We start from the raw sequence: 27,071 nt of genomic DNA on the forward strand, positions 1-27,071 counted from the left end.
CATAAGCCTTGCAAGCATTACAACTAATATGTTAGTTGTGAGATGATGTATTGCGGAACGAGTAAAGAGACTTGCCGGTAACGAGATTGAACTAGGTATTGGATACCGACGATCGAATCTCGGGCAAGTAACATACCGATGACAAAGGGAACAACGTATGTTGTTATGCGGTCTGACCGATAAAGATCTTCGTAGAATATGTAGGAGCCAATATGGGCATCCAGGTCCCGCTATTGGTTATTGACCAGAGACATGTCTCGGTCATGTCTACATTGTTCTCGAACCCGTAGGGTCCGCACGCTTAAGGTTACGATGACAGTTATATTATGAGTTTATGCATTTTGATGTACCGAAGGTTGTTCGGAGTCCCGGATGTGATCACGGACATGACGAGGAGTCTCGAAATGGTCGAGACGTAAAGATTGATATATTGGAAGCCTATGTTTGGACATCGGAAGTGTTCCGGGTGAAATCGGGATTTTACCGGGTTACCGGGAGGTTACCGGAACCCCCCGGGAGCCATATGGGCCATCATGGGCCTTAGTGGAAAGGAGAAAGGGGCAGCCCAAGGTGGCTGCGCCTCTTCCCCCTCCCCTAGTCCTATTAGGACTAGGAGAAGGTGGCCGGCCCCCCTCTCTCCCTTCCCCTCCGAGGAATCCTAGTTGGACTAGGATTGGAGGGGGAATCCTACTCCCAGTGGGAGTAGGACTCTCCTGCGCCTCCCCCCCTTTGGCCGGCCAGCCTCCCTCCTCTACTCCTTTATATACGGAGGCAGGGGCACCTCTAAACACACAAGTTGACACAAGTTGATCCACGTGATCGATTCCTTAGCCGTGTGCGGTGCCCCCTGCCACCATATTCCTCGATAATACTGTAGCGGAGTTTAGGCGAAGCCCTGCTGCTGTAGTTCATCAAGATCGTCACCACGCCGTCGTGCTGACGAAACTCTTCCCCGACACTTTGCTGGATCGGAGTCCGGGGATCGTCATCGAGCTGAACGTGTGCTCGAACTCGGAGGTGCCGTAGTTTCGGTGCTTGATCGGTTGGATCGTGAAGACGTACGACTACTTCCTCTACGTCGTGTCATTGCTTCCGCAGTCGGTCTGCGTTGGGTACGTAGACAACACTCTCCTCTCGTTGCTATGCATCACATGATCCTGTGTGCGCGTAGGAAATTTTTTGAAATTACTACGAAACCCAACAGTGGCATCCGAGCCTAGGTTAATGATGTTGATGTTATATGCACGAGTAGAACACAAGTGAGTTGTGGACGATACAAGTCATACTGCCTACCAGCATGTCATATTTTGGTTCAGCGGTATTGTTGGACGAGACGACCCGGACCAACCTTACGCGTACGCTTACGCGAGACCGGTTCCCTCGACGTGCTTTGCACAGAGATGGCTTGCGGGCGACTGCCTCTCCAACTTTAGTTGAACCAAGTATGGCTACGCCCGGTCCTTGCGAAGGTTAAAACGGAGTCTATTTGACAAACTATCGTTGTGGTTTTGATGCGTAGGTGAGATTGGTTCTTACTTAAGCCCGTAGCAACCACGTAAAACATGCAACAACAAAGTAGAGGACGTCTAACTTGTTTTTGTAGGGCATGTTGTGATGTGATATGGTCAAGGCATGATGCTGAATTTTATTGTATGAGATGATCATGTTTTGTAACCAAGTTATCGGCAACTGGCAGGAGCCATATGGTTGTCGCTTTATTGTATGCAATGCAATCGCGATGTAATGCTTTACTTTATTACTAAACGGTAGTGATAGTCGTGGAAGCATAAGATTGGCGAGACGACAACGATGCTACGATGGAGATCAAGGTGTCGCGCCGGTGACGATGGTGATCATGACGGTGCTTCGGAGATGGAGATCACAAGCACAAGATGATGATGGCCATATCATATCACTTATATTGATTGCATGTGATGTTTATCTTTTTATGCATCTTATCTTGCTTTGATTGACGGTAGCATTATAAGATGATCTCTCACTAAATTATCAAGAAGTGTTCTCCCTGAGTATGCACCGTTGCAAAAGTTCTTCGTGCTGAGACACCACGTGATGATCGGGTGTGATAGGCTCTACGTTCAAATACAACGGGTGCAAAACAGTTGCGCACGCAGAATACTCAGGTTAAACTTGACGAGCCTAGCATATGCAGATATGGCCTCGGAACACGGAGACCGAAAGGTCGAGCGTGAATCATATAGTAGATATGATCAACATAATGATGTTCACCGATGAAACTACTCCATCTCACGTGATGATCGGATATGGTTTAGTTGATTTGGATCACGTGATCACTTAGAGGATTAGAGGGATGTCTATCTAAGTGGGAGTTCTTAAGTAATATGATTAAATTGAACTTAAATTTATCATGAACTTAGTCCTGGTAGTATTTTGCAAATCATGTTGTAGATCAATAGCTCGCGTTGTTGCTTCCCTGTGTTTATTTTGATATGTTCCTAGAGAAAATTGTGTTGAAAAAAATGTTAGTAGCAATGTTGCGGATTTGATCCGTGATCTGAGGTTAAATCCTCATTGCTGCACAGAAGAATTATGTCCTTAATGCACCGCTAGGTGACAGACCTATTGCAGGAGCAAATGCAGACGTTATGAACGTTTGGCTAGCTCAATATGATGACTACTTGATAGTTTAAGTGCACCATGCTTAACGGCTTAGAATCGGGAATTCAAAGATGTTTTGAACATCATGGACCATATGAGATGTTCCAGTAATTGAAGTTAATATTTCAAGCAAATACCCGAGTTGAAGAGATATGAAGTCTCCAACAAGTTCTATAGCTAAAAGATGGAGGAGAATCGCTCAACTAGTGAGCATGTGCTCAGATTGTCTGGGTACTTCAATCGCTTGAATCAAGTGGGAGTTAATCTTCCAGATAAAATAGTGATTGACAGAATTCTCTAGTCACCATCACCAAGTTAGTAGAACTTCGTGATGAACTATAGTATGCAAAGGATGATGAAAATGATTCCCGAGCTCTTCGTGATGTTGAAATCAACGAAGGTAGAAATCAAGAAAGAGCATCAAGTGTTGATGGTTGACAAGATCACTATTTTCAAGAAAAGGGCAAAGGGAAAGAAAGGGAACTTCAAGTAGATTGACAAGCAAGTTGTCACTCCCACGAAGAAGCCCAAAGCTGAACCAAAGCCTGAAACTGAGTGCTTACACTGCAAAGGAAATGGTCACTGGAAGCGGAACTACCCTAAATATTTGGTGGATAAGAAGGATGGCAAAGTAAAAAAAAGGGTATATTTGATATACAGGTGTTTGATGTGTGCTTTACTAGTGTTTATAGCAACCCCTCAGTATTTGATACTTGTTCAGTTACTCAAAACGGGAGTTGCAGAATAAACAGAGACTAGTTAAGGGTGAAGTGACGATGTATGTTGGAAGTGGTTCCAAGATTGATATGATCATCGTCGCACACTCCCTATACTTTCGGGATTAGTGTTGAACCTGAATAAGTGTTATTTGGTGTTTGCGTTGAGCATGAATATGATTTGATCATGTTCATTGTAATACGGTTATTCATTTAAGTAAGAGAATAAATTGTTGTTCTGTTTACATGAATGAAACCTTATATGGTTACACACCCAATGAAAATAGTTCGTTGGATCTCGATCATAGTGATACACATAATCATAATATTGAAACCAAAAGATGCAAAGTTAATAATGATAAGTGCAACTTGTTTGTAGCACTGCCGTTTAGGTCATATTGGTGTAAAGCGCATGAAGAAACTCCATACTGATGGGCTTTTTGAATCACTTGATTATGAATCAGTTGATGCTTGCGAACCATGCCTCTTAGGCAAGATGACTAAGACTCTGTTCTTCGGAACAATGGAGCGAGCAATAGATTTGTTGAAAATCATACATACTGATGTATGTAGTCCGATGAATATTGAGGCTCTCGACAGGTATCATTATTTTCTGATCTTCACAGATGATTTGAGCAGATATGAGTATATCTACTTGATGAAACATAAGTCTGAAACATTTGAAAAGTTCAAAGAATTTCAGAGTGAAGTGAAAAATCATCGTAACAAGAAAATAAAGTTTCTACGATCTGATCGTAGAGAAGAGTATTTGAGTTACGAGTTTGGCCTTCAGTTAAAAACAATGTGAAATAGTTTCACTACTTATGCCACCTAGAACACCACAATATAATGGTGTGTCCGAACGTCATAACCGTACTTTATTAGATATGGTGCGATCTATGATGTGTCTTACCGATCTACCACTATCGTTTTGGGGTTATGCATTAGAGACAGCTGCATTCACGTTAAATAGGGCACCATCAAAATCCGTTGAGACGACGCCTTATGAACTGTGGTTTAGCAAGAAACCAAAGTTGTCGTTTCTTAAATTTGGGGTTGCGATGCTTATATGAAAAAGTTTCATCCTGATAAGCTCAAACTCAAATCGGAGAAGTGCGTCTTCATAGGATATCCAAAGGAAACTATTGGATACACCTTCTATCACAGATCCGAAAGGCAAGACTTTTGTTGCTAAATTCGGAAACTTTCTGGAGAAGGAGTTTCTCTCGAAAGAAGTGAGTGGGAGGAAAGTAGAACTTGACGAGGTAACTGTACCTGCTCCCTTACTGGAAAGTAGTTCATCACAGAAAACTGTTTCAGTGACATCTACACCAGTCAGTGAGGAAGCCAATGATAATGATCATGAAACTTCAGATCAAGATACTACTGAACTTCGTAGATCAACCAGAGTAAGATCCGCACCAGAGTGGTACGGTAATCCTGTTCTGGAGGTCATGCTACTAGATCATGATGAACCTACGAACTATGAAGAAGCGATGGTGAGCCCAGATTCCGCAAAGTGGCTAGAAGCCATGAAATCTGAGATATGATCCATGTATGAGAACAAAGTGTAGACTTTGATTGACTTGCCCGATGATCGGTGAGTCATTAAGAATAAATGGATCTTCAAGAGGAAGACAGACGTTGATAGAAGTGTTACTATCTACAAAGCTAGACTTGTCGAAAAAGGTTTTTGACAAAGTTCAAGGTGTTGAATACGATGAGATTTTCTTGCTCGTATCGATGCTTAAAAGTCTGTCCGAATCATGTTAGCAATTGCCGCATTTTATGAAATCTGGCAAATGGATAAACAAAACTGCATTCCTTAATGGATTTATTAAAGAAGAGTTGTATATGATGCAACCAGAAGGTTTTGTCAATCCAAAGGGAGCTAACAAAGTGTGCAAGCTCCAGCGATCCATTTATGGACTGGTGTAAGCCTCTCAGAGTTGGAATAAACGTTTTGATAGTGTGATCAAAGCATTTGGTTTTATACAGACTTTTGGAGAAGCCTGTATTTACAAGAAAGTGAGTGGGAGCTCTGTAGCATTTCTGATATTATATGTGGATGACATATTATTGATTGGAAATGATATAGAATTTCTGGATAGCATAAAGGGATACTTGAATAAAAGTTTTTCAAGAAAAGACCTCAGTAAAAGCTACTTATATATTGAGAATCAAGATCTATTGAGATAGATCAAGACACTTGATAAGATTTTCAATGACTACATACCTTGGCAAGATTTTGAAATAGTTCAAAATGGAACAGTTAAAGAAAGAGTTCTTGCCTGTGTTGCAAAGGTATGAAATTGAGTAAGACTCAAATCCCGATCACAGCAGAAAATAGAAAGAGAATGAAAAGTCATTCCCTATGCCTCAGTCATAGGTTCTATAAAGTATGCTATGCTATGTACCAGACCTATTGTATACCTTGCTCTGTATTTGGCAAGGGAGTACAATAGTGATCTAGGAGTAGATCACTGGACATTGGTCAAGAATATCCTTAGTAAGGACTAAGGAGATGTTTCTCGATTATGGAGGTGATAAAAGAGTTTGTTGTAAAAGTTACATCAGTGCAAACTTTTACACTGATCCAGATGACTCTAAGTCTCAATCTGGATACATATTGAAAGTGGGAGCAATTAGCTAGAGTAGCTCCGCACAGAGCATTGTAGACATAGGATATTTGCAAAATACATACGGCTCTGAATATGACAGACCCGTTGACTAAGCTTCTCTCACGAGCAAAACATGATCACACCTTAGTACTCTTTGGGTGTTAATCACATAGCGATGTAAACTAGATTACTGAATCTAGTAAACCCTTTGGGTGTTGGTTACATAGCGATGTGAACTATGGGTGTTAATCACATGGTGATATGAACTATTGCTGTTAAATCACATGGCGATGTGAACTAGATTATTGACTCTAGTGCAAGTGGGAGACTGAAGGAAATATGCCCTAGAGGCAATAATAAAGTTATTATTTATTTCCTTATATCATGATAAATGTTTATTATTCATGCTAGAATTGTATTAACCGGAAACATAATACATGTGTGAATACATAGACAAACAGAGTGTCACTAGTATGCCTCTACTTGACTAGCTCGTTAATCAAAGATGGTTATGTTTCCTGACCATGAACAATGAGTTGTTATTTGATTAACGAGGTCACATCATTAGTTGAATGATCTGATTGACATGACCCATTCCATTAGCTTAGCACCTGATCGTTTAGTATGTTGCTATTGCTTTCTTCATGACTTATACATGTTCCTATGACTATGAGATTATGCAACTCCCGTTTACCGGAGGAACACTTTGGGTACTACCAAACGTCACAACGTAACTGGGTGATTATAAAGGAGTACTACAGGTGTCTCCAATGGTCGATGTTGGGTTGGCGTATTTCGAGATTAGGATTTGTCACTCCGATTGTCGGAGAGGTATCTCTGGGCCCTCTCGGTAATACACATCACATAAGCCTTGCAAGCATTACAACTAATATGTTAGTTGTGAGATGATGTATTGCGGAACGAGTAAAGAGACTTGCCGGTAACGAGATTGAACTAGGTATTGGATACCGACGATCGAATCTCGGGCAAGTAACATACCGATGACAAAGGGAACAACGTATGTTGTTATGCGGTCTGACCGATAAAGATCTTCGTAGAATATGTAGGAGCCAATATGGGCATCCAGGTCCCGCTATTGGTTATTGACCAGAGACATGTCTCGGTCATGTCTACATTGTTCTCGAACCCGTAGGGTCCGCACGCTTAAGGTTACGATGACAGTTATATTATGAGTTTATGCATTTTGATGTACCGAAGGTTGTTCGGAGTCCCGGATGTGATCACGGACATGACGAGGAGTCTCGAAATGGTCGAGACGTAAAGATTGATATATTGGAAGCCTATGTTTGGACATCGGAAGTGTTCCGGGTGAAATCGGGATTTTACCGGGTTACCGGGAGGTTACCGGAACCCCCCGGGAGCCATATGGGCCATCATGGGCCTTAGTGGAAAGGAGAAAGGGGCAGCCCAAGGTGGCTGCGCCTCTTCCCCCTCCCCTAGTCCTATTAGGACTAGGAGAAGGTGGCCGGCCCCCCTCTCTCCCTTCCCCTCCGAGGAATCCTAGTTGGACTAGGATTGGAGGGGGAATCCTACTCCCAGTGGGAGTAGGACTCTCCTGCGCCTCCCCCCCTTTGGCCGGCCAGCCTCCCTCCTCTACTCCTTTATATACGGAGGCAGGGGCACCTCTAAACACACAAGTTGACACAAGTTGATCCACGTGATCGATTCCTTAGCCGTGTGCGGTGCCCCCTGCCACCATATTCCTCGATAATACTGTAGCGGAGTTTAGGCGAAGCCCTGCTGCTGTAGTTCATCAAGATCGTCACCACGCCGTCGTGCTGACGAAACTCTTCCCCGACACTTTGCTGGATCGGAGTCCGGGGATCGTCATCGAGCTGAACGTGTGCTCGAACTCGGAGGTGCCGTAGTTTCGGTGCTTGATCGGTTGGATCGTGAAGACGTACGACTACTTCCTCTACGTCGTGTCATTGCTTCCGCAGTCGGTCTGCGTTGGGTACGTAGACAACACTCTCCTCTCGTTGCTATGCATCACATGATCCTGTGTGCGCGTAGGAAATTTTTTGAAATTACTACGAAACCCAACACGAAGCACCCAGCGAGCTTTGTAGCGATCGAGGGAGCCATCGGGTTTGAGCTTGTGGTGAAAACCCCACTTGCCGGAGATGATGTTAGCATCCTGAGGAGGGGGCACAAGATCCCAAGTGTTGTTGCTGAGGAGAGCGAGGTACTCAGCAGTCATAGCATCGAGCCAGTTGGGATCCTTGAGAGCTGCACGGGCGGAGGTGGGGACCGGTGAGTACCTGCTGACAGATGAAACATGCAGGTTAAGCCGCTCGCGAGGGCCCTTGTGGATGCCGGAGGTGCTGCGTGTGCGATGAGTGGGTGGGGCGCCTGGTTCGGGAGGGGCGCCCGGTGAGGGAGGGGCGGGTGGTGAGGGTGGTGCAGGTGGTGATGGAGGGGTGGGTGGTGGGGTGGGTGGCGGGGTAGGGGTAGGAGTGGCGATCGGAAGAGGCGGGACAACTATGGGTAGTGTGTCATCGTCGGCGAGGAAGTCGTATGTGGCTGCGGTGGTGGGCTGTAGGGAGGCAAATGGAAAGGTCATCTCATCGAAGACGACGTGACGGGAGATGATGATGCGGTGGGTAGTGAGGTCCATGCACCGATATCCCTTATGATGAGAGGAATAGCCCAAAAAAAACGCAAGCACTCGAACGCGGCGACAGTTTATGTGGCATGGTGGAGGCGGTATTGGGATAGCATAGGCAGCCGAAGACGCGTAGTGATGAGTAATCGGGATGGTTGCCGTGAAGGGCAAAGTATGGAGAGGGAGCCACAATGGTTTTGGTGGGAAGATGGTTAAGAACGTGAGTGGCGGCGTGAAGTGCTTCGGCCCAAAAACGAGGAGGTAAGTTAGCCTGAAATAAGAGAGAACGCACAATGTCATTGACGGTGCGAATAATGCGTTCAGCTTTACCGTTTTGTTGGGATGTGTATGGGCAAGAAAAACGAATATGAATACCGTGCGTGGCAGCAAGAGAGTGGAGTTTGTTGTTGTCGAACTCACGACCATTGTCACATTGTATGGACACGAGAGGTAAGCCAAACTGAGTATGAGCGAATGCGCGAAAAGCGGAGAGCGAAGCGTAAGCATCAGATTTTTGGCGAAGTGGAACGGTCCATAGAAAATGTGTGAAATCATCAAGAATGACTAAAAAATATTTATTACCAGAAACACTCAAGATTGGTGAAGTCCAAAGATCACAATGCACTAACTCGAATGGACGAGTGGTACGAGTAGGAGAAGCAGAAAAAGGCAAACGGACATGACGTCCTAGTTGACAAGCATGACATAAAGTGGAGTGATTTATTTGTCTAATACAAGGGAGGGAAATATGCTGCGAGAGGCGACGGTAAGCATCATGGCCGGGATGGCCGAGACGACGGTGCCATACGTCGTGAGGGGCGGTGAGCGTGGCAAGGGCGCGAGGAGGCGGAGGGCATGTGAATGTGTAGAGCTCCCCCATACTATTGCACCGAAGGATCTCGCGCCGGGAATGAAGGTCCTTCACAGAGAAACCAAAGGGGTCAAAAGCGATGATGCAATGATTATCAGTAGTGAATTGACGAACGGAAATAAGATTTTTGATAATGCTAGGTGTTACTAGGACATGGCGTAAGTGAAAAGGTCTGTTAGGAAAAAGGGAGGGAAGGGAAGAATGACCGGATGTGGTGACGGGAACGGTGGAACCGTCGCCGACCACCACGTGACGATATATAGGATGAGGAGAAAGGGAGGTTAAGATACCGGCATCGGAGGAAAGGTGGGCGGTCGCGCCACTGTCCATGAGCCACTCGGGAGCGGGCTGCTGCAATGTCATGTTGGTGAAGTGTTGGGCGAGAGCAGCGGTGTCCCATGATGGTGCTGGTGTTGGTGGTGCAGCGTAGGGCAGCGCGGCGCCGTATGGGACGGAGCCGTAACCGCCGTAGTAGGCGCCGGGAGCAGCCGGTGGAGCGGCCATGTAGGCATGAGCGCGGGGGCCCAGAGCCCGTCCGAGCCGCCGGTGTTGCCGCCAGTGTTGGTGGGGCGGGACTGCATGGGCCACATCTGGATGGCTCCTGTCCAAGGATTGAACGGAGTTGGCATGGGAGGAGCGCCACCGCCGGACTTGTACCCCTTGTTCTTGCCCTTCCCCTTGCCATAGCCGGTGGCATGAGGATTGTGGACGGGAGCAGGAGCCCGCCATGGCTGGCCGCCGGCCGAACCGGAAGGAGCACCACCGCCGCCTCCAGAGTACGAGCCGCCGCCGCTGGGAGGAGCGGGGACGGGTCCTTTGGCGGCGTAAAAAGCAGAGGCCGAGGTGTTGTTGGAGCGCCGAGAGGCCTTCATCTCGTGGAGCAGCAGCATGTTGCAAAAGTTGAGGAAGGTAGGGAACGGTGTGAGGAGGAGGGCGATGTCGGCGACGCTGTCGAAGCGCTCATGGAGGCCCTTGATGACGTTGGTGACGAGCTCGGGATCGGAGACGGGCGCACCGACCTCGGCAAGGGTGTCAGCCGCCGTCTTCTGCAGGTGAAGGTACTCGGTGATGGACCGATCCTCCTGCTTGATGTTGTGGAACTCCTCGGCGAGATAAATCTCGCGGCTCTTTTGGTTGTCATTGAAGAGCGCGACGACGGCTGTCCAGACCTTGTAAGCCGTGGCGGTGGCGGGGTCGGTAGGCATGACGAGGTCGACGATGTCCATGGCCATGGAGCCATAGAGCCGGCGGAGCACGAGGACGTCGAGGCGGAGCCACGTTGGGTCGGTGGAGGGCATCTCGGAGGTGAGGTGGTCCTCGAGGGCGTAGGTGGTGACGACGATGTTGAAGAAGGTCCTCCACTTGGGGAAGACGGCGCTCTTGAACTCGAGGACGATGGGGACGAGAGAGCGGACGTTGGGGATGGCGGTGGCCTGCGCCCAAAGGGCGGCGTTGGGGTGAGGAGCAGCCGGCTCGGAGGGCGCCATGGGAGGGAGGTGGTGGCCGGCGGCGCGGGAGCAGGAGCTGGCGGCGCTAGGGTTGGAGGAGCGGAAGCGAGAGGATTCTTAGGCTGATACCATGAAAGATTTAGAGAATATTTGCCACACTTGGGCTTTTCCATTACATGTTAATATATAGACAGATTTACAATCCTAACCATAAATGGGAGATCACAACAATACCGATACTCCTCGATTTAGGGGATTAGGAGATATGTCACGATATGTGACATATTAGTCTAACACAAAGGATACTGTCAAGAATAGCTCTCCCCTTAATGAATGCACAGTGAGTTTGGCTAATGAGCTTATGAGCAAGCAGAGATAGTCTAGTAGCAAACGCCTTGGGAGAGAATTTGGTAATGTTGTTAATGAGAATGATGGGTATGAAAAGGTGGATGTTATCAACACCCTTAACTTTTGAAATGAGCATAAGTATCACATAATTGAGGCCTTTAATATCCACCATTCCCAAACAGAAACCCTCCACAATTTTATATAGGAGGGTCTTAAGCAACCCCAAAACTTCTTAAAGAACGGAATCAAGAAGCGTCAGGGCAGGAGCCCAAGAGGAATTGGAGGAAGAAATAGCCTTATCCACAAGAGAGAGGAATCATCAAGACATCGTTATCAACGTAAAAAGTACAACGATCAGGACCCCAAGCTTGAGGGTCAGACAGGAAGTTGGAAGGATGCTGAAAGCTAAGCAAAGAGGAGTAAAATTTGTAGATGTGAGCAGTAACTGCATGGGGGTCGGTGACCATGACATCATTAATGATCAGCAGATCAATGTAGCAGCGACGTTTGCAACCGTTGGAAAGTCCATGGAAGTAAGCCGTGTTAGTGTCGCCCTTGAAGATCCAATTGAGGCGGCCCCTTTGTTTCCAGTAAATCTCCTTTTGATGACGAATGGACACCAAGTCCGCTTCCAGATCATATCGTTGTTGCCATCTGGTGGCATCTAACCCAGAGGAATCAGCCACACTTCAAAGCTTTTTGACCTTATCAAATAAGACTTGTTTGGGATTGTTCGTTTGGGATAACCCACTAGGGAGCTCGCCCTTTGCCCGGGCAGGGCGGGTTGGAGCGGTGGGGGCTAGATCTGGCCGGCCCAGGAGGGTCTTGGAGCTGGGGCTGTCCACGGATGGGGAAGGAGGGGCCTTTCCGCTCGTCTCTTTGATCATCGTGGCGTCAAGTCTACGGTGAGGTGGTGTAGGGGTCATGGATGCCAGGGCAGTGCGTTGGTGATTGGAGTCATGGTGCTCGTGGGCGGAGCTCATGGCTCGGGTATTGGCTGGCTGTCATGGTCATGTGGGAGGCGTGGTGTCATGTGTGCGACGGCCAGTGGCGGTGGTGCAGCGAGCGTGGCTTGGTGTACTATGTTTTGGTGATAAAGGGGGCTTGCCGGGGTGAAAACCTTCTTTAGCCCTGATAGGTCGACGACGGCGCTTGTGGATGGCGTATCCTTCTTGAAGGTGTCGTCGTGGTTCCTCTTCACCCCCTTTGTTGTTCCGGGGGAAACCTTGATCCCTGGATCAGGCAGTGGCAGCACTCCGGTGTCGTATCCTTCCTGAAGGCGCCGTCTTGGAGCACTCAGCTCGTCATGCACAACTTTGTATCTTTGCGGTGGCTTGTTCACCGTGGAGGACCCCAGAGTTCTCAAGCAGTGCCCTATCTTCCTACATGTAGTAGGGGGTCATGTTGTTGCTCTTAATGACCCTTGTGTATATCTTGCCTTGAGTGTGTGTGGTGGTGTGGAGTTGCCTGTGTGGTTGTTGCTTTGTATATAAAGCGCGACACGAGCCTTTTTCGATATAGAATGTCAATGTTCTCATTTCTAATGTAGGCATGCAGGTGGTTGCATCGCCCCCTAGCACCGAAACCACGCATATTCCAAAATAGGATTCTTGTATGCCCAAGAGAGTGTGGATGTAGATACTAGATCTGCAGATCTTCACGCCCTCGAGCCTTCCACGGCGAGGTTTCTTTCCCTCAGACGCCGTCTGGCCACAACCACCAGTCGTCAGGGGATAGGAAGTCGAGGCATTCAGCTCAGCAGCATGGTTCTGATTGGTTTGTTACTTATGATGAACCCATGACCTTTACCAAACCAATTTCATTGACATGATTTGGTTGAAGAAAATGTATTGCTTTTTCTCTGATTAACTATTCATTTCTCCAGGGAAATCTGCAGCATGAGTATAGAAGTGGCAATTGTGTGCCCTTGGAAGGTCATGCAGTAAGGCAGGAGCTGATTGTACTTCTCAGGTACCTGAGACTCTGCATGTTCTTCTCAAAGGAGCATTATGAAGTGTTCCTAGAGTTTGGTGGATATGAGCAGAATGATATTCTCATAAGGAAGTCCAAGGCAAAGGTATGTATGTATCACACTGAGCCAAATTTCTGATCATCTTAGCACAGATTGTGAACTGGAAATGTCTTATAGAGTAAATCTTGTGCGGCTATGCAGCTTATGAAGCCCGCGTTCACGGTTGTTCGTGACGAAAGTACCAGATGCTTCCTCCTTTTTATCCGGGGAGCTATCAGTGTTAAGGATCGCCTGACGGCGGCAACTGCTACAGAGGTTCCGTTTCATCATGCTGTGTCACAAGAAGGCCGTGGATCCTGTATAGTTGTTGGGCATGCACATTGTGGAATGGTTGCAGCAGCTCGCTGGGTTGCGGATCAGGCCATTCCCTGCCTCAGCAGAGCAGTCGAGCGATTTCCAGACTACAAAATTAAGGTAAGTAACTAAATATTTTTGGCTCAAAAAAATATATTTCCTGAACCTCCGAAAATGTGATTTCCATTCAAATGCTTTACAAAACTAGAGCTGTAGAAGACCTTACTGAGTTAGCCTAGTCTGAATGTTATTTTTGATACACATCCATTTGAGCGACAAGTAATTTGGATCGGACGGAGTATTTCTCTTGGTAGTATGAGTCAACTTTCACAGTAAAGTGGAACAGATTTGGCACTGTAAGGTAAGGCAGATGACATAAGCTGCATCAAGATTTTTGCTAACTAAAATAATATCATCGTTCTTTCATTTTAGATCATTGGACATTCAATGGGTGCTGCTATTGCAGCTATTTTAACATACATACTACGTGAGAACAAGAAGTTATCATCAGCTTCATGTATTGCCTTTGGACCAGGTATTGTACTGTAGTCAATTCCAGATTGAAAATCGACCTTTAAACAAATGGATATAGAGAAAAAAACACTGCATGTCAATCTAATATTCCCTCAATCCCAAAATAAGTGTCACTGATTTAATACAAGTTTGTACTAAATCAGCTACACTTATTTTGGGACGGAGGGAGTACTACCTGTTCCTAAATGTAAGACACTTTTAACTGCAAAAACATCTTACATTTAGGAATAGAGAGGGTGTACGTAACAATGATGCACCACCTGCACTGTTAAGAAACAACCGTTCATTTTAAGAAAGGTCTGCGTGGAATCATTACTCGCACAAATACAAAATGAATACTAAAAGCTTAAGTATGCTGAACACCGGCATTGACATTGTCACCCGAAGCAACAGACCTGATACTCAGTTGATGTGCTAAAGAATCACTAGCCTGAAACGAAGCAGCTAATATCTGCAGCGATGTCATAGTCCCTTCTTTTTGGTTCCAAAAAAAGCTTATCAATATTTCGTTACAGATGTAGTTTAACATAACATTTCGAACTGCTACTGTCCAGCTGCTTGCATGAGCTGGGACTTGGCTGAATCCAGCAAAGACTTCGTCACCACTGTTGTCAATAGAAATGATCTGGTCCCATCTTTTGGCAAGGTCTCAGCCGCTGAACTTCGTACAAAGGTACCATCCATATCTAAAATACAATGAGTTGGTTGTCTCTCTTAGAATTTTTCATTTCATTTCATGGTGAACAACAATTAGCTGGTTAAAATAAAAGCGAAAAATGTATATGCTGTAAACACAATTTATTAGCGCAGAAGCATCATAGATCATACGTTTGCATTTGTTATGGAATCTCTGCAGGTTATGGCATCATCCTGGGCACATAGTCTCCAGGAACGTATTCAGCAGAAAAGACTCCTGAGTTTTATGAATCACTCTGTAGACCTCATGCGATCCTACATTCCTTTTGTATCCAGTCCAAGTTCTAAGGTTGCAAATGTCGATATGCTGCAATCTTGGACTGCTGAGGTACTAGATTTCTTTTTCAAACATAAAAAGAACTGGTGATGCAACATCAGAGGTTCATTTTGTATTTTATCATGTGCCGAGTTAATTTGGCTTACAAATCCAGGGTGAGATGAAGCATTCAGAGGGCGTGCATGAAGTAGTGAAGAAACATTCTGCCCTATCCTGCTGGCCATATGTTGCTACAAAGAGTCAAGCTTTTGATGAAGCTGGGAAAGGAACAGATGGAGAACACATGGAGCAGCTCCTGGAAGCCCTGCGATCACCGTCGAGTGCCTCTCAAGCACCTCGGCATTGCCAGTTGTACCCCCCAGGAAGAATCATGCACATGGTTGCATTGCCAAAATCAGAAGAGCAAGGCAGCCAGAGTGAGGGTGTTGCCCTCTACGAGACCCCTCGCGACATGTACAACAAGATCCGACTCGACAGATCGATGATAAGGGACCATTACATGCCTAGGTACATTGAGACGATGGAGATGCTCATCGACAAGCTTGCAGAGGATGACGTGCCTCCTAGTGACACCAACGGCATCTGGTTGGACTAACTTTAGAAATAAGGTACTAGCCACGCCTTCTGAGAGATTTTGTAGGAAATCCTGTATGCGATGATGTTAAAATTTTAACTGCTAATTTTTTAACTAATTGCTCGGTTGTTATTTGCTTGTTTGATGTTTTTCTATATTATAGTGTATGTATATAAATATCAAGCTGGTACGGACAATGGAGAGTTTCATGAAGGAAAGCTTTATGGTATGAAAAAGTTAATTCATTTTACATAAGGGGATACATTTTGATATTGCATACTACATTTCTATAATTCTATTTCTTCGGTAATTCATATCATCCCTGTTCGACCGCCCGCTGGATTGATACCCGTAATGAAATGATAGAGAGCTTATTTACAACTCAAGAATGGGCCCGAACCAAACATTGAAATTCAACATGGCCCGTCAAAAGGTGGCATCTCAGCAGAAAAAAAAATCACAAGGCAAACTAAAATTCTGGCAAAAACTATGACAATTTTTCAGATGTCATTCCATTACATATGTATCCACAGAGAACACATACTAACGACCATACGAGCACATAAAACACGAACCCATATATTGTTAAGGTTTTTAAGTTTTCCTACAGATTATTCTCAGTGAAAATAGCATTTTATGATCTTTGCATCTGTTTCTTTGCAAAAAAATGCATATAAATGAAAAATCTGATATTGTGTAGTAACAATAATGTTGTTTTTTTTGCTTTGCAGGTTTGCTAAAGTTAGCCGATAAAAATGTTCAAAGAAGTTGATGGTGGAAGTTTTAGTAGAGTAACTATTTCAAGAAGAAGACATTTTGCTATGGATCAGTCACACATGAGCTTGATGGAACAAAATGCTATTCTTGCTGGATTTCTAGCCGTAGTTTGCATTTTCGATGTTAAAACTATGATTAGCACACCTCAGTAGTGTTATATTATTTGTGCGAATTGACATGTGTAACTCATGGTTAATGTCTGTGATTGGGTTGAAGTGTTTTTCTTTGCTGATTTGTGTGTATTTCCTGTTTTTCCCTTAAAATTCCAGAGTTATTCTCTACCTTCCTGAGTATCTTGTACCTTCCTGAATTTCCTAGATTTTTGAAGGAAATATACAAATTTTTAATTACTTCTGAATTGATATGATGTTTCTGAAAAGAAACTAGAGTCAATTTTCATTATTTTTGAATATTATATTTTTTCTAAGAATTTTCACACTGCCCTATCATTTTTCTGGACGTGATATCGTCTCCTCTCCCCTGTCATCCAAATTGGCATGGTGATCTCCCCATGGTGGGAGAGGATCCTTGTGGCCATGGAAATACCCCCAAAGGGGATTAGAGCCCTTGGATACTTCCCGCCTTGCAACCAAATTAGGCCTGGCAGTGACAAACCCCCCTTGTGGCCTTCACCGATGTTTTTGGTTCATATATCTTCTTCAGGCATCTAATAAAACTAGAAGGGTTGGGCGCGCTTTGCTGCGCCGTTGTTATTGTTAGGATTCTTAAAAAAATTACTCACTCTGTTTCAAAAAATATGATATATTACTTTTTTTGAAAACTCAAACCTTTTTAAGTTTGATCAAATTTATAGAGAAATATATGAACATATATAATATCAAATTGGTGTCATTAGATTCGTCATGAAATAAATTTCCTTTTTTTGTTTAATATCGTGGATGTCGATATTTTTGGCTCTAAACTTGGTCAAAGTTAAAGAATTTGACATTTCAAAAAACTAATACCCCTTATATATTGAAACTGATGGAATATTTAGTTTGGCGTATGGGGGAGTTGATGCAATGTGTTTTATGTTTATTTATAATGCACTCATTTGGTGGCCCTTTCGATGTGACTATATGTCATCCGCAAATCAACTCATATTCATATGCGAATTTTTTGTGTATGTGGCTGCATGTACTATATTGGTGCTATAGTATCACATTGTGGCCCTTCTTTTTTCTAGGTGGTAGAAGGATGCACGGAGTTCATATTTTTTTTATAGGACGGTTGCTGCTGATTGATTTGTAAAATCGTTGCCCCGATCAAAATCATAACCCAAATCCAAAAATAAATACCTCAAACGTACGAAAGAGCTTTAAAATTAGGAAACATAGCGAATTAAAATAATTAAATAGGAGAGCTCCTTGAGAAATTGTTGACCCGATGAAAATTGGATGACCTAGTTCTAAATTAAAGACCTTAATTAATAGTGAAACCTTAAGAAAATAAGAAACATAGTGTATAGTCTAAAATAATTAAATGAGAGAGCTTTTATTGATTCGGTCAAAATCAGGTGACCCAATTACAAACGGAGACCTCAATTGATTGCGAGGCCTTAAAAACTAGGGAGCTTAGTGTTATGGAGGATTTAGAGCAATGACTTGTATTGACATAGCTGCATCCGAGTCGGTTGTGGTCTTGTCTTGAGTGTTTGGTTGTCCCGACTATGTCTTACAAGTTTATAAGCTTAATTTATAAGGGCATCTTCACACACCTACATACGCCCGGATATGACTGTCTGGACATAGTTTGTATTCAACACGGAGTTGTATTTGTCCGTGGACACGTCCACAAATCGGAAGTAAAGTTAGGGAATGTTTGCGGTAGTCTGGATGTCCGCTTCACCAATTAAATGCCACCACACACAATTGATCGGTTATTTGACTGGAGGATTGCAGCTCACATGCTATTTTAAAGTTGATAAGATGAACATTTAAGGTATAAAGTTGGATGACCAGCTTTCGTATTCGTGTTTGTGAACACAATCATGGACATCTGCGCTGTCGATTTTGAGGGATTGCGTAGGAGATGCCCTAACTCTATTATTTCTATTTATTTATTCATCTAGACACAACTTCTGAATGTTCGCAATTTTTTTTTGTATGTACGGGAGAGTCATGTGTCATTTAGTCATTTCCTTACTAGACGCTGAACACTCCAGCGTCGGAGACCAAAACCGCAGCAGCGGCAAACGCTTGACGCGAGCTCCCACCTACTCGCCGCCACCGTCCCTGGCGACGTCGGCGCCGCCGCGGAACCCTTCCGCGCCTTTCCGGTAAGCTCCGCCCCACCCTCCCGGACAGGTGCGCTCGTCCGTCGCTCGCCCCGGAGCCACCATAGCCCTCTCGCGCGAGCTGTACTCGCCGGAGATTTGGGGGGAGATTTTCAATTACGAGTTCTTCCGATTTCACTTTGGATGCTGGTGCGGCCTCTGTGAGCGGCGAGGACAAAGCTAGGCTGTTGCGTTGGGCACCCTTGGTTTAGCTTAGCAGTGGGAGTGAAGTTGGGGGAAAGGTTAGCTAGGGTTTGCAGCAGCGGGGAACTTGAGACGAACGGCGCCTATGGTGATTGGGACCAAGAATCCTAGTTCTTTGGATTCTAAAATACGAATCCTAGTTCTTTCCTTTCTCGCCCTTGGAGTGGTTCTAGGCAATGGTGACTCCTCTAGCGAGCTTGGCGCCTCGATTGGGGGAACGAAGTTCCTTTTGGTGTTGTCCAATTTGGTGCTCCATGATTTGCCGGAATGAGTACTGACATGCTCATGAATCACACTTTTGGTTTAGATATTTGTATTGCAAATTTGGGCACTCTTTGAATTGGATGCATTCATGTTTGGCAGGGACAATGGACAAATTTGTGCGAATTTACAGCGGTGGGGAGCTGGTGAAGGGTCCAAATGGGGTGGAATTCGGGGACCTCTCCGAGCAGGGTATATGGTTCAAGGCAGCACCCACATACAGTGAGCTGATTGACGCCGTGTACAAGAAGCTTGGGCTGGAACCGGCGACACACAATGTCCGCGCACAGGGGAGGACGAATGTTGGCGGCGGTGCTCATCGGCACTTCATCATGGTGCCTATCAACGACGATATGTCCTGGAGTAACTATGTCAAAGCAGTTTTCAATGGCACCGACTGGAATTGCCTGGAGGTTTATGTTCAGGCAGAGAAGCATCTATCTCCAGAGCCGGTTTCCCCAGAGCCTGCATTGCTGGACAGTGAACCACTGGATGCGCAGCATCAGAATACCCCACCGCGAGATCCAGAACAGGGTGCTTCTCTTTTTGCTCCTTCGATGGTGACCGTCAATGCACCAACCGTTCATTCTCAACATGCTCGACTACGAAGAATAAGGAGCACCAGGGCCCGTGCTGGCATTCGTGGGCGGTTTGCAGGTGAAGAGGTTCAGTCTGGTCAGAACCAGTGTGGAGCTTCAGGGACAGTTGATACAACTAGCTCTCTTTTAATTGGGCTGTATGACGAGGTTCATCGTGGCCGTGCTTTAGCATCAGGCCAGGTAGATCAATGACAACCTGTATCATTTATATGCAAATAAATGTGTTATAGTGATAGTCCACTGATTTCTGTTTCCTTGATTTGGCACAGCATCTAAGTGAGCTCAATCCTCGTAACCGTGAGCCTCTTCGGTTTGACAAGCGGTACGAACGTTACCTTAGGCCAGCTGGGTTGATGGGGTTGGCGAATATTTGCAGGGCTGGACTGCCCTCCATTGATCGTGCACTCGTCTCTGCACTAGTTGATCGGTGGAGACCTGAGACACACACTTTTCACATGCCTTGTGGTGAGATTACAATCACACTACAGGATGTTGCGATGATTCTTGGGCTACCTATCTCTGGCCATGCTGTCATTGTAAACAAAACAGAGTCCTACATTGAATTGTACCAGCGTTACCTTGGGAAGGCACCTCCTTCAGATAAGTCCCGTCCTGGGTTGAGGGTTGCATGGGTCAGAGCTGAGTTTAATAAGTGCCCTGAAGATGCCGACGAGGAGACCATAAAGCATCATGCAAGGGCATACATCCTTAGCCTGGTTGGTGGTCTATTGTTTCCTGATGCCTCTGGTGATAGGTACACTGTCTATCCCTTTCCGCTGATAGCTGATCTTGAGAACATTGGTTCATACAGTTGGGGTTCTGCCACTCTGGCATATCTCTACAGGGCAATGTGTGATGCTTGCAGGAGGCAATCAGATCAAAGTAATCTGACTGGTTGCCTTCTGCTCCTTCAGTTCTGGTCATGGGAGCGCTTCCCAATCGGCAGGCCAGATATGCTAAAGCCGAAATTCCCAAACGTCGATGAGCTAGAGGATGACAGGGATAGACCCACGGTTGGTCTCAGATGGGTTGTGGGGGCGTGCACGTATCGGTCAGCTCCAGCACGTTGCTATGAGCACTTTACAAATGAGTTCGACCTATTAACAGATGACCAGGTTGTTTGGAGCCCATATAGGGAGGACCGCGTGAAGACACTACATCTTGCACCTATATGTACCCAGGATTCTCATTTGTGGCTAACTCAAGCACCTCTAGTTTTTTTCTTCATGGTGGAGGTTTACACACCGGAGAGAGTGATGCGTCAATTTGGTCTCCATCAGGAATGCCCGCCACCATTTCGGGACACCAGCGTGGAACTCCATTGGTACGTCCAAAGATATGTCTGTTGACTGTGCATGATTGTTTTCGATTCGAGGAAGTTGGAAATTATGTACCAGTAGCCACCCATAAGGTTTTCTGATGATTTTGCAGGTGTTGTCGTGGAAAGGTCCGTAGTGATTGGGCAGATAAGCATAAGTCTTTTGTGGATATGTGGGAAGTAAAGGAGCAGCATGTTATCATGGAAGAACGACCATACGATCATGCCAACTACATGGATTATTTGCGGTGGTACAGACGGTCGACACGTATCCGCCTCTGCACACCGAGAATAAGTAATGGCCACCAGGATGGGGCATCCGTGCGAACTGCAACAGCTGATGATGAAGATTCTTTGCGTGCTTCAAAGCTTCGGTACACCCCCAGAGCTCATCTGATCCACTCAGTGGTAAGATATTCTCCTTGTAAGATGTATTTAATTTTCTCATGACGACACACACTATTATCAAGCGCAGAGATTCAGATCATCTTCTTCTGCATACACATGAATATTTCTGACACCTCCATGTTTCATTCCAGACTGACAAACTCACTATTCTGGCGAAGGAGGCAGCTTCACAAAAGGGGTGCTCCAGAGGCGAATGTAGCGCTTTCATTGAGCGAGTCACTAGAACGTGTGTAGAACTTGTTGGGGAACTTGGCGGGTCATCACTTTGCGACATTGCTGCTGCGGTTCCAGATTCAACAACTATTCCAGCTGAACAGGGGTCTGAGGGCCAGAGGGACACAGAGGATGAGTTAAATAACTCCATGGTGCCTGATCAGGAGAATGAGTCGGGCCCTGTTCGTGAGAAGCGGACTCGATTCCAGGTTGATCATACACAAGTGGACAGCAGGGTCCATTCAAGGTCACCAAGCAAGAGGAGGAGGGGCGGACCAGCTCCAAGATGAAACCTACTTGGTGAGTGGTTCAGAAACAGTTTTGCCACTCTTGTTGGACAGTCGTAACATAGTTCCTTCTATTTCATCATGTTTTCTTCAGTCTGCCTCTGCTGTAGTTGAACAATTGCACAAATGATTCTTGGACCATTATTTCTCTGCTTACTGCTTTTGTTTGAAAATTACAGGGCTTGTGTGTTTCAGTCATATAAGGTCGTGGTCTGAAGAAAGGGTGTGATGGTTAGCGACTCCAGAAGTTCATGCCTCTGACAAGTTTAACATTGGCTGCTATAGAAGCGATGGAGATCGCAAATCTGCAGTCAGAGGAGTATGGTTCTCGTTTTCTATTTTTTCTTGTAGGCAGTCGTAGCATGGATGATGGATCCCGTGTTTATATGTCCATGGTCTACAATGAACTCCGTTGGCACAGCCATATGGTGAACTATTGCTCATTCATCCCATTTGTGGGACTGAAACTTGAAGTGAACTCTCTACCCGACTGGTGGTTACTCCCAGGCTTTACTGTCCCTGATGCGCCCGGGAGCGCATGTTGCAGAGATTGACAGAGCAATCGTCTCAGACGACATATGAGGTTTCCTCGGCACACCTTCAAGGAGTTTCCTCCACATCTGATTCTCCAGCAAATGTGATGTATGATCAGCTTCGCTTCGACCAGGGAAAAACAGATAGGTTGTAACCGTTTCCGAATTCGGTCCGATGTTCCCGCTTTTCTGGTTTATGCATCAGTGGCGGCGACGACTGCTTCAGGGGATGAGGCTTTAATGTTGGTCCATGGAACCATTTGGTGTACTGAATTGGGCATGTTGACTCATGCATCTCCTTGGCCATAGTTGCAATTTGCAAAACCAATACTGATCTGCAAGTATCTTCCCCCCCAAACTGGCTGCTCCTGCTAGTATCTTAGACTGAAATTGTATTGTGCTAAATGATGTGTAATGTGCTACTGTTCTTGAATTCACATGTACAGGGAAAACATGGTAGAATTGAACCACGTAGTCACGCTGAACTAAACTGAATTGAAGAAAAGTCATGCTGAAATTATGGTGTCTGCTTTAAATCGTCTACTATGAAACACTGAAGAAATGGAATGCTGTTAACCTGTGATGTGGCTGTACTGTTGGGTGCAGATGATTTGAGTTTTACTAAAACCTGTCTCTTGAGCTGGGGGGACGACGAGCTCGGGCGTCCCTCGTCTCGCCGCCGCCGCCACGCGATGCCCCCGCCCGGCAGCCGCGTCGCCGTCTACCTCCGCCGCGCGCGCCTCATCGACTCCCTGCGCCTCCGCCTCCGCTCCCCTTCCTCCTCCCCGCCGCCGCCCCCACCCGACGACCCCGTGGTCGCGCTCCACGGCATCCGCGCCGCGCCCACCCCGGCGGCGGCGCTCTCCTTCTTCCGCGCCCTCCCCTCGCCGGCCCCGCTCCCGCTCTTTCACGCGCTCGCCTCCCGCCTCGCCAACCCCGCGTCGCTCCCCGACCTCCGCTCCCTGCTCGCCTCCTTCCCCCTGCCCCCTCCCCCGCTCGTGCGCCTCCGCCTCCTCGCCGCCGCGGGGGACCGCCCTGCCGCCCTCGCCGCCTTCGCCTCCATCCCGACCACCCCGCACCGCCCCGCCGAGGCGCACACCCTCGTCATCAGCCTCCACGCCGGCGCGGGCGACCACGCCGCCGCCGTGGACGCGTTCGGCGCCATGGTCCGCGAGGGCGCGCTCCCCAACGCGCGCACCTACACCGTCGTCGTCGCCCACCTCGCCTCCGCGGGGTTCGTCGACCAGGCGCTCGAGGTGTTCCGGCTCCTGCCGTCGCTGCGCACGCGGCGGACCACCCGGCAGTACAACGTGCTCGCCGAGGCGCTCGCGGAGGCCGGGAGGTTCGACCAGCTCCGGTGGCTGGTCCGCGAGATGGCGGCCGTCGACGGCGTCATGCCCGGGCCGCAGACGCGGGCCGCCATCGCCGCCATGAGGGAAGCCGGCCACACGGAGGGCACCCAGGACTTCGTCGAGGAGCTTTCGCCGGACGCGAGGATCCCGTACGCCGTGGACGACGCGGACGGCGAGGGAGAAAGCGAGGAGGAAGAGGATGGTGGCAAGGGCACGCCCAGAGCTAAGGAGACGCCGCTCAAGCCATGGCTGGACCCGCGGGAGCTCGCCAGGGCGCTGGAAGGCTGGGACCCCAAGGAGGTGGCGGAGCTGGAGGCCGCCGGGATCGTCTGGACGCCGCGGCTCGTGTGCAAGCTCCTGCGCGCGTTCAGGAAGCCGGGGACGGCGTGGGAGTTCTTCTGCTGGGTGGCGTGCCGCCCCGGCGGCTTCGCGCACGACCGCGACACCGTGGCGAGGATGGCCGCCATCCTCGCCCGCGCCGGCCGCGACGACCTGGTGGAGCGCCTGCTGGCCAAGGTGCGGGACGACGGCATCCTCCTCCCGTTCGCCACCGTGCGACTAATCGTCGACTTCTACGGGCTCTCCAAGAATGCCGACGCGGCGGTGAGGGTGTTCCGGGAAGCCGACTCCATCTGCGGCCCCGTGTCGCGGCCCAACCTCGCGCTGCTCTGCTCGTCGCTGCTGAGGACGATGGCCAAGTGCCGGCGAGGGCGCGACGCCACGGAGCTCCTGGAGGAGATGATGGCCACGCGCGGCGTGCTCCCGGACCTGCAGACATTCTCGGGGCTGATGGAGCACCTGGCCGGCGCCGGCGACCTCCAGGGCGTGCACAGGCTGTTCGGGATGGTGCGGCAGTGCGAGCTGCGGCCCGACGGGCACATGTACGCCGTGCTGATCAGGGCATACTGCAAGCGGGAGCGCGCGGCGCTCGCGGTGAAGCTGTTCGACGAAATGCGCGGCGCCGGGGTCGCGCCGGACGCGCCCACCAAGGCGCTGCTTGTGAAGAGCCTGTGGCGGGAGGGGAAACTCCGGGAGGCGGCGCTGGTCGAGGAGAGGTGCGAGGAGATGATCGCGGCGGACGGCGGCCTTCCTGGGGCGGCGCCGGGGCACGTGTGGACGGCGAGCGCCGCGGACTTGAACAAGGTGTATGGCATCTACTCCGGGTGCTTCAGGGAGCCTGATGCAGAGCAGTTGGCGGCTGATGCAGTCACTGGTTGATGCTGCTCCACTTCGGACTTTAGAGTTGAGATACCAAATTGACATGCTCGTGGCTGCTCGACGGAAGAGATTGATCCAACAGCACAGAAGTTTCAGTGTCATTGCAGCTGAAGGAGAAGCATGGCAGCATCGAGATAATAATCATTAGAGCATCTATATGTATCCGAGGGAAATTTTCATGTTTGAGGAATTAAGCCCCATCTAGGAGATCTCTCAAACTAATAATACCGCAGAAGCAGAAGTATAGCTTTTTCATCGGACGCGGCTAATCTGCACCCGAGCTCCCGCATGAATAGTAAAATCGAAAAAAAATCAAAAAAAATTCGGATCGCTGGAGCTTGCATACTTTGTTAGCTCCCTTTGGATCGACAAAACCTTTTGGTTGCATCATATACAACTCTTCTTCCAGAAATCCATTCAGAAATGCAGTTTTGACATCCATCTGCCAAATTTCATAATCATAAAATGCTGCAATTGCTAACATGATTCTGACAGACTTAAGCATCGCTATGGGTGAGAAGGTCTCATCGTAGTCAATCCCTTGAACTTGCCGAAAACCTTTTGCGACAAGTCGAGCTTTGTAGACAGTAATATTACCGTCAGCGTCAGTCTTTTTCTTGAAGATCCATTTATTCTCAATTGCTTCATCGGGCAAGTCAACCAAAGTCCATACTTTGTTCTCATACATGGATCCCATCTCAGATTTCATGGCTTCAAGCCACTTTGCGGAATCTGGGCTCACCATCGCTTCTTCATAGTTCGTAGGTTCATTATGATCTAGTAGCATGACTTTCAGAACAGGATTACCGTACCACTCTGGCGCGGATCTTACTCTGGTTGATCTACGAGGTTCAGTAGTATCTTGTTCTGAAGTTTCATGATCATCATCATTAGCTTCCTCGCTAACTGGTGTAGGTGTCGCAGAAACAGTTTTCTGTGATGTACTACTTTCCAATAAGGGAGTAGGTACAGTTACCTCGTCAAGTTCTACTTTCCTCCCACTCACTTCTTTCGAGAGAAACTCTTTCTCCAGAAAGTTTCCGATTTTAGCAACAAAAGTCTTGCCTTCGGATCTGTGATAGAAAGTGTATCCAATATTTTCTTTAAGGTATCCTATGAAGACGCATTTTTCCGATTTGGGTTTAAGCTTATCAGGATGAAACTTTTTCACATAAGCATCACAACCCCAAACTTTAAAAAACGACAACTTTGGTTTCTTGCCAAACCACAGTTCATAAGGCGTCGTCTCAACGGATTTTGATGGTGCCCTATTTAACGTGAATGCAGCTGTCTCTAAAGCGTATCCCCAAAACGATAGCGGTAAATCAGTAAGAGACATCATAGATCGCACCATATCTAGTAAAGTACGATTACGACGTTCGGACACACCATTACGCTGTGGTGTTCCGGGTGGCGTGAGTTGCGAAACTATTCCACAATTTTTCAAATGTACACCAAACTCGTAACTCAAATATTCTCCTCCATGATCAGATCGTAGAAACTTTATTTTCTTGTTACGATGATTTTCAACTTCACTCTGAAATTCTTTGAACTTTTCAAATGTTTCAGACTTATTTTTCATTAAGTAGATATACCCATATCTGCTTAAATCATCTGTGAAGGTGAGAAAATAACGATATTCGCCACGAGCCTCAATATTCATCGGACCATATACATCTGTATGTATGATTTCCAACAAATCTGTTGCTCTCTCCATAGTACCGGAGAACGGCGTTTTTGTCATCTTGCCCATGAGGCACGGTTCACAAGTACCAAATGATTCATAATCAAGTGGTTTCAAAAGTCCATCAGTATGGAGTTTCTTCATGCGCTTTACACCGATATGACCTAAACGGCAGTACCACAAATATGTTGCACTATCATTATCAACTCTGCATCTTTTGGTTTCAACATTATGAATATGTGTGTTACTACTATCGAGATTCAACAAG

At 47.1% G+C, this 27,071-nt stretch overlaps 4 protein-coding genes across 7 annotated transcripts; all 4 read left to right on the top strand.

Moving 5' to 3' along the window:
- The first annotated feature begins 11,716 nt into the window (after positions 1 to 11,716).
- On the top strand, positions 11,717 to 14,399 carry LOC123056781 (uncharacterized). The gene is made up of 5 exons (XM_044480056.1): positions 11,717 to 11,857; positions 13,153 to 13,344; positions 13,441 to 13,713; positions 14,026 to 14,128; positions 14,353 to 14,399. Exons 1-5 carry the CDS (start codon positions 11,717 to 11,719, stop codon positions 14,397 to 14,399), a joined length of 756 nt encoding a protein of 251 aa, XP_044335991.1.
- Positions 14,400 to 14,685: 286 nt separating this feature from the next.
- LOC123057913 (uncharacterized) lies at positions 14,686 to 15,883 on the top strand. The gene is made up of 3 exons (XM_044480778.1): positions 14,686 to 14,800; positions 14,984 to 15,151; positions 15,255 to 15,883. The coding sequence occupies exons 1-3, from the start codon at positions 14,690 to 14,692 to the stop codon at positions 15,693 to 15,695; spliced, it is 720 nt and encodes a 239-aa protein (XP_044336713.1). The 5' UTR covers positions 14,686 to 14,689; the 3' UTR covers positions 15,696 to 15,883.
- A 2,621-nt stretch (positions 15,884 to 18,504) lies between these two features.
- Positions 18,505 to 23,016, top strand: LOC123060291 (serine/threonine-protein phosphatase 7 long form homolog). 4 transcript variants are annotated; one of them, XM_044482922.1, is made up of 6 exons: positions 18,505 to 18,729; positions 19,294 to 19,970; positions 20,060 to 21,114; positions 21,222 to 21,516; positions 21,648 to 22,029; positions 22,196 to 23,016. In XM_044482922.1, the coding sequence occupies exons 2-5, from the start codon at positions 19,299 to 19,301 to the stop codon at positions 22,017 to 22,019; spliced, it is 2,394 nt and encodes a 797-aa protein (XP_044338857.1). In that variant the 5' UTR covers positions 18,505 to 18,729; positions 19,294 to 19,298; the 3' UTR covers positions 22,020 to 22,029; positions 22,196 to 23,016. The 4 variants fall into 4 exon arrangements, 3 of the variants coding, with proteins under 3 accessions (XP_044338857.1, XP_044338855.1, XP_044338856.1); XR_006427840.1 differs by lacking the exon at positions 18,505 to 18,729 and adding an exon at positions 18,778 to 19,201 and having other exon boundaries at positions 21,648 to 22,172; positions 22,274 to 23,016; XM_044482920.1 differs by lacking the exon at positions 18,505 to 18,729 and adding an exon at positions 18,778 to 19,201.
- A 122-nt stretch (positions 23,017 to 23,138) lies between these two features.
- Positions 23,139 to 25,482, top strand: LOC123060292 (pentatricopeptide repeat-containing protein At5g66631-like). Its single transcript, XM_044482923.1, has one exon. The coding sequence runs from the start codon at positions 23,242 to 23,244 to the stop codon at positions 25,117 to 25,119; it is 1,878 nt and encodes a 625-aa protein (XP_044338858.1). The 5' UTR covers positions 23,139 to 23,241; the 3' UTR covers positions 25,120 to 25,482.
- The last annotated feature ends 1,589 nt before the right edge of the window (positions 25,483 to 27,071 follow it).

The sequence above is a fragment of the Triticum aestivum genome, chromosome 3A (assembly GCF_018294505.1).
Source record: "Triticum aestivum cultivar Chinese Spring chromosome 3A, IWGSC CS RefSeq v2.1, whole genome shotgun sequence".
Lineage (NCBI taxonomy): Eukaryota > Viridiplantae > Streptophyta > Magnoliopsida > Poales > Poaceae > Triticum > Triticum aestivum.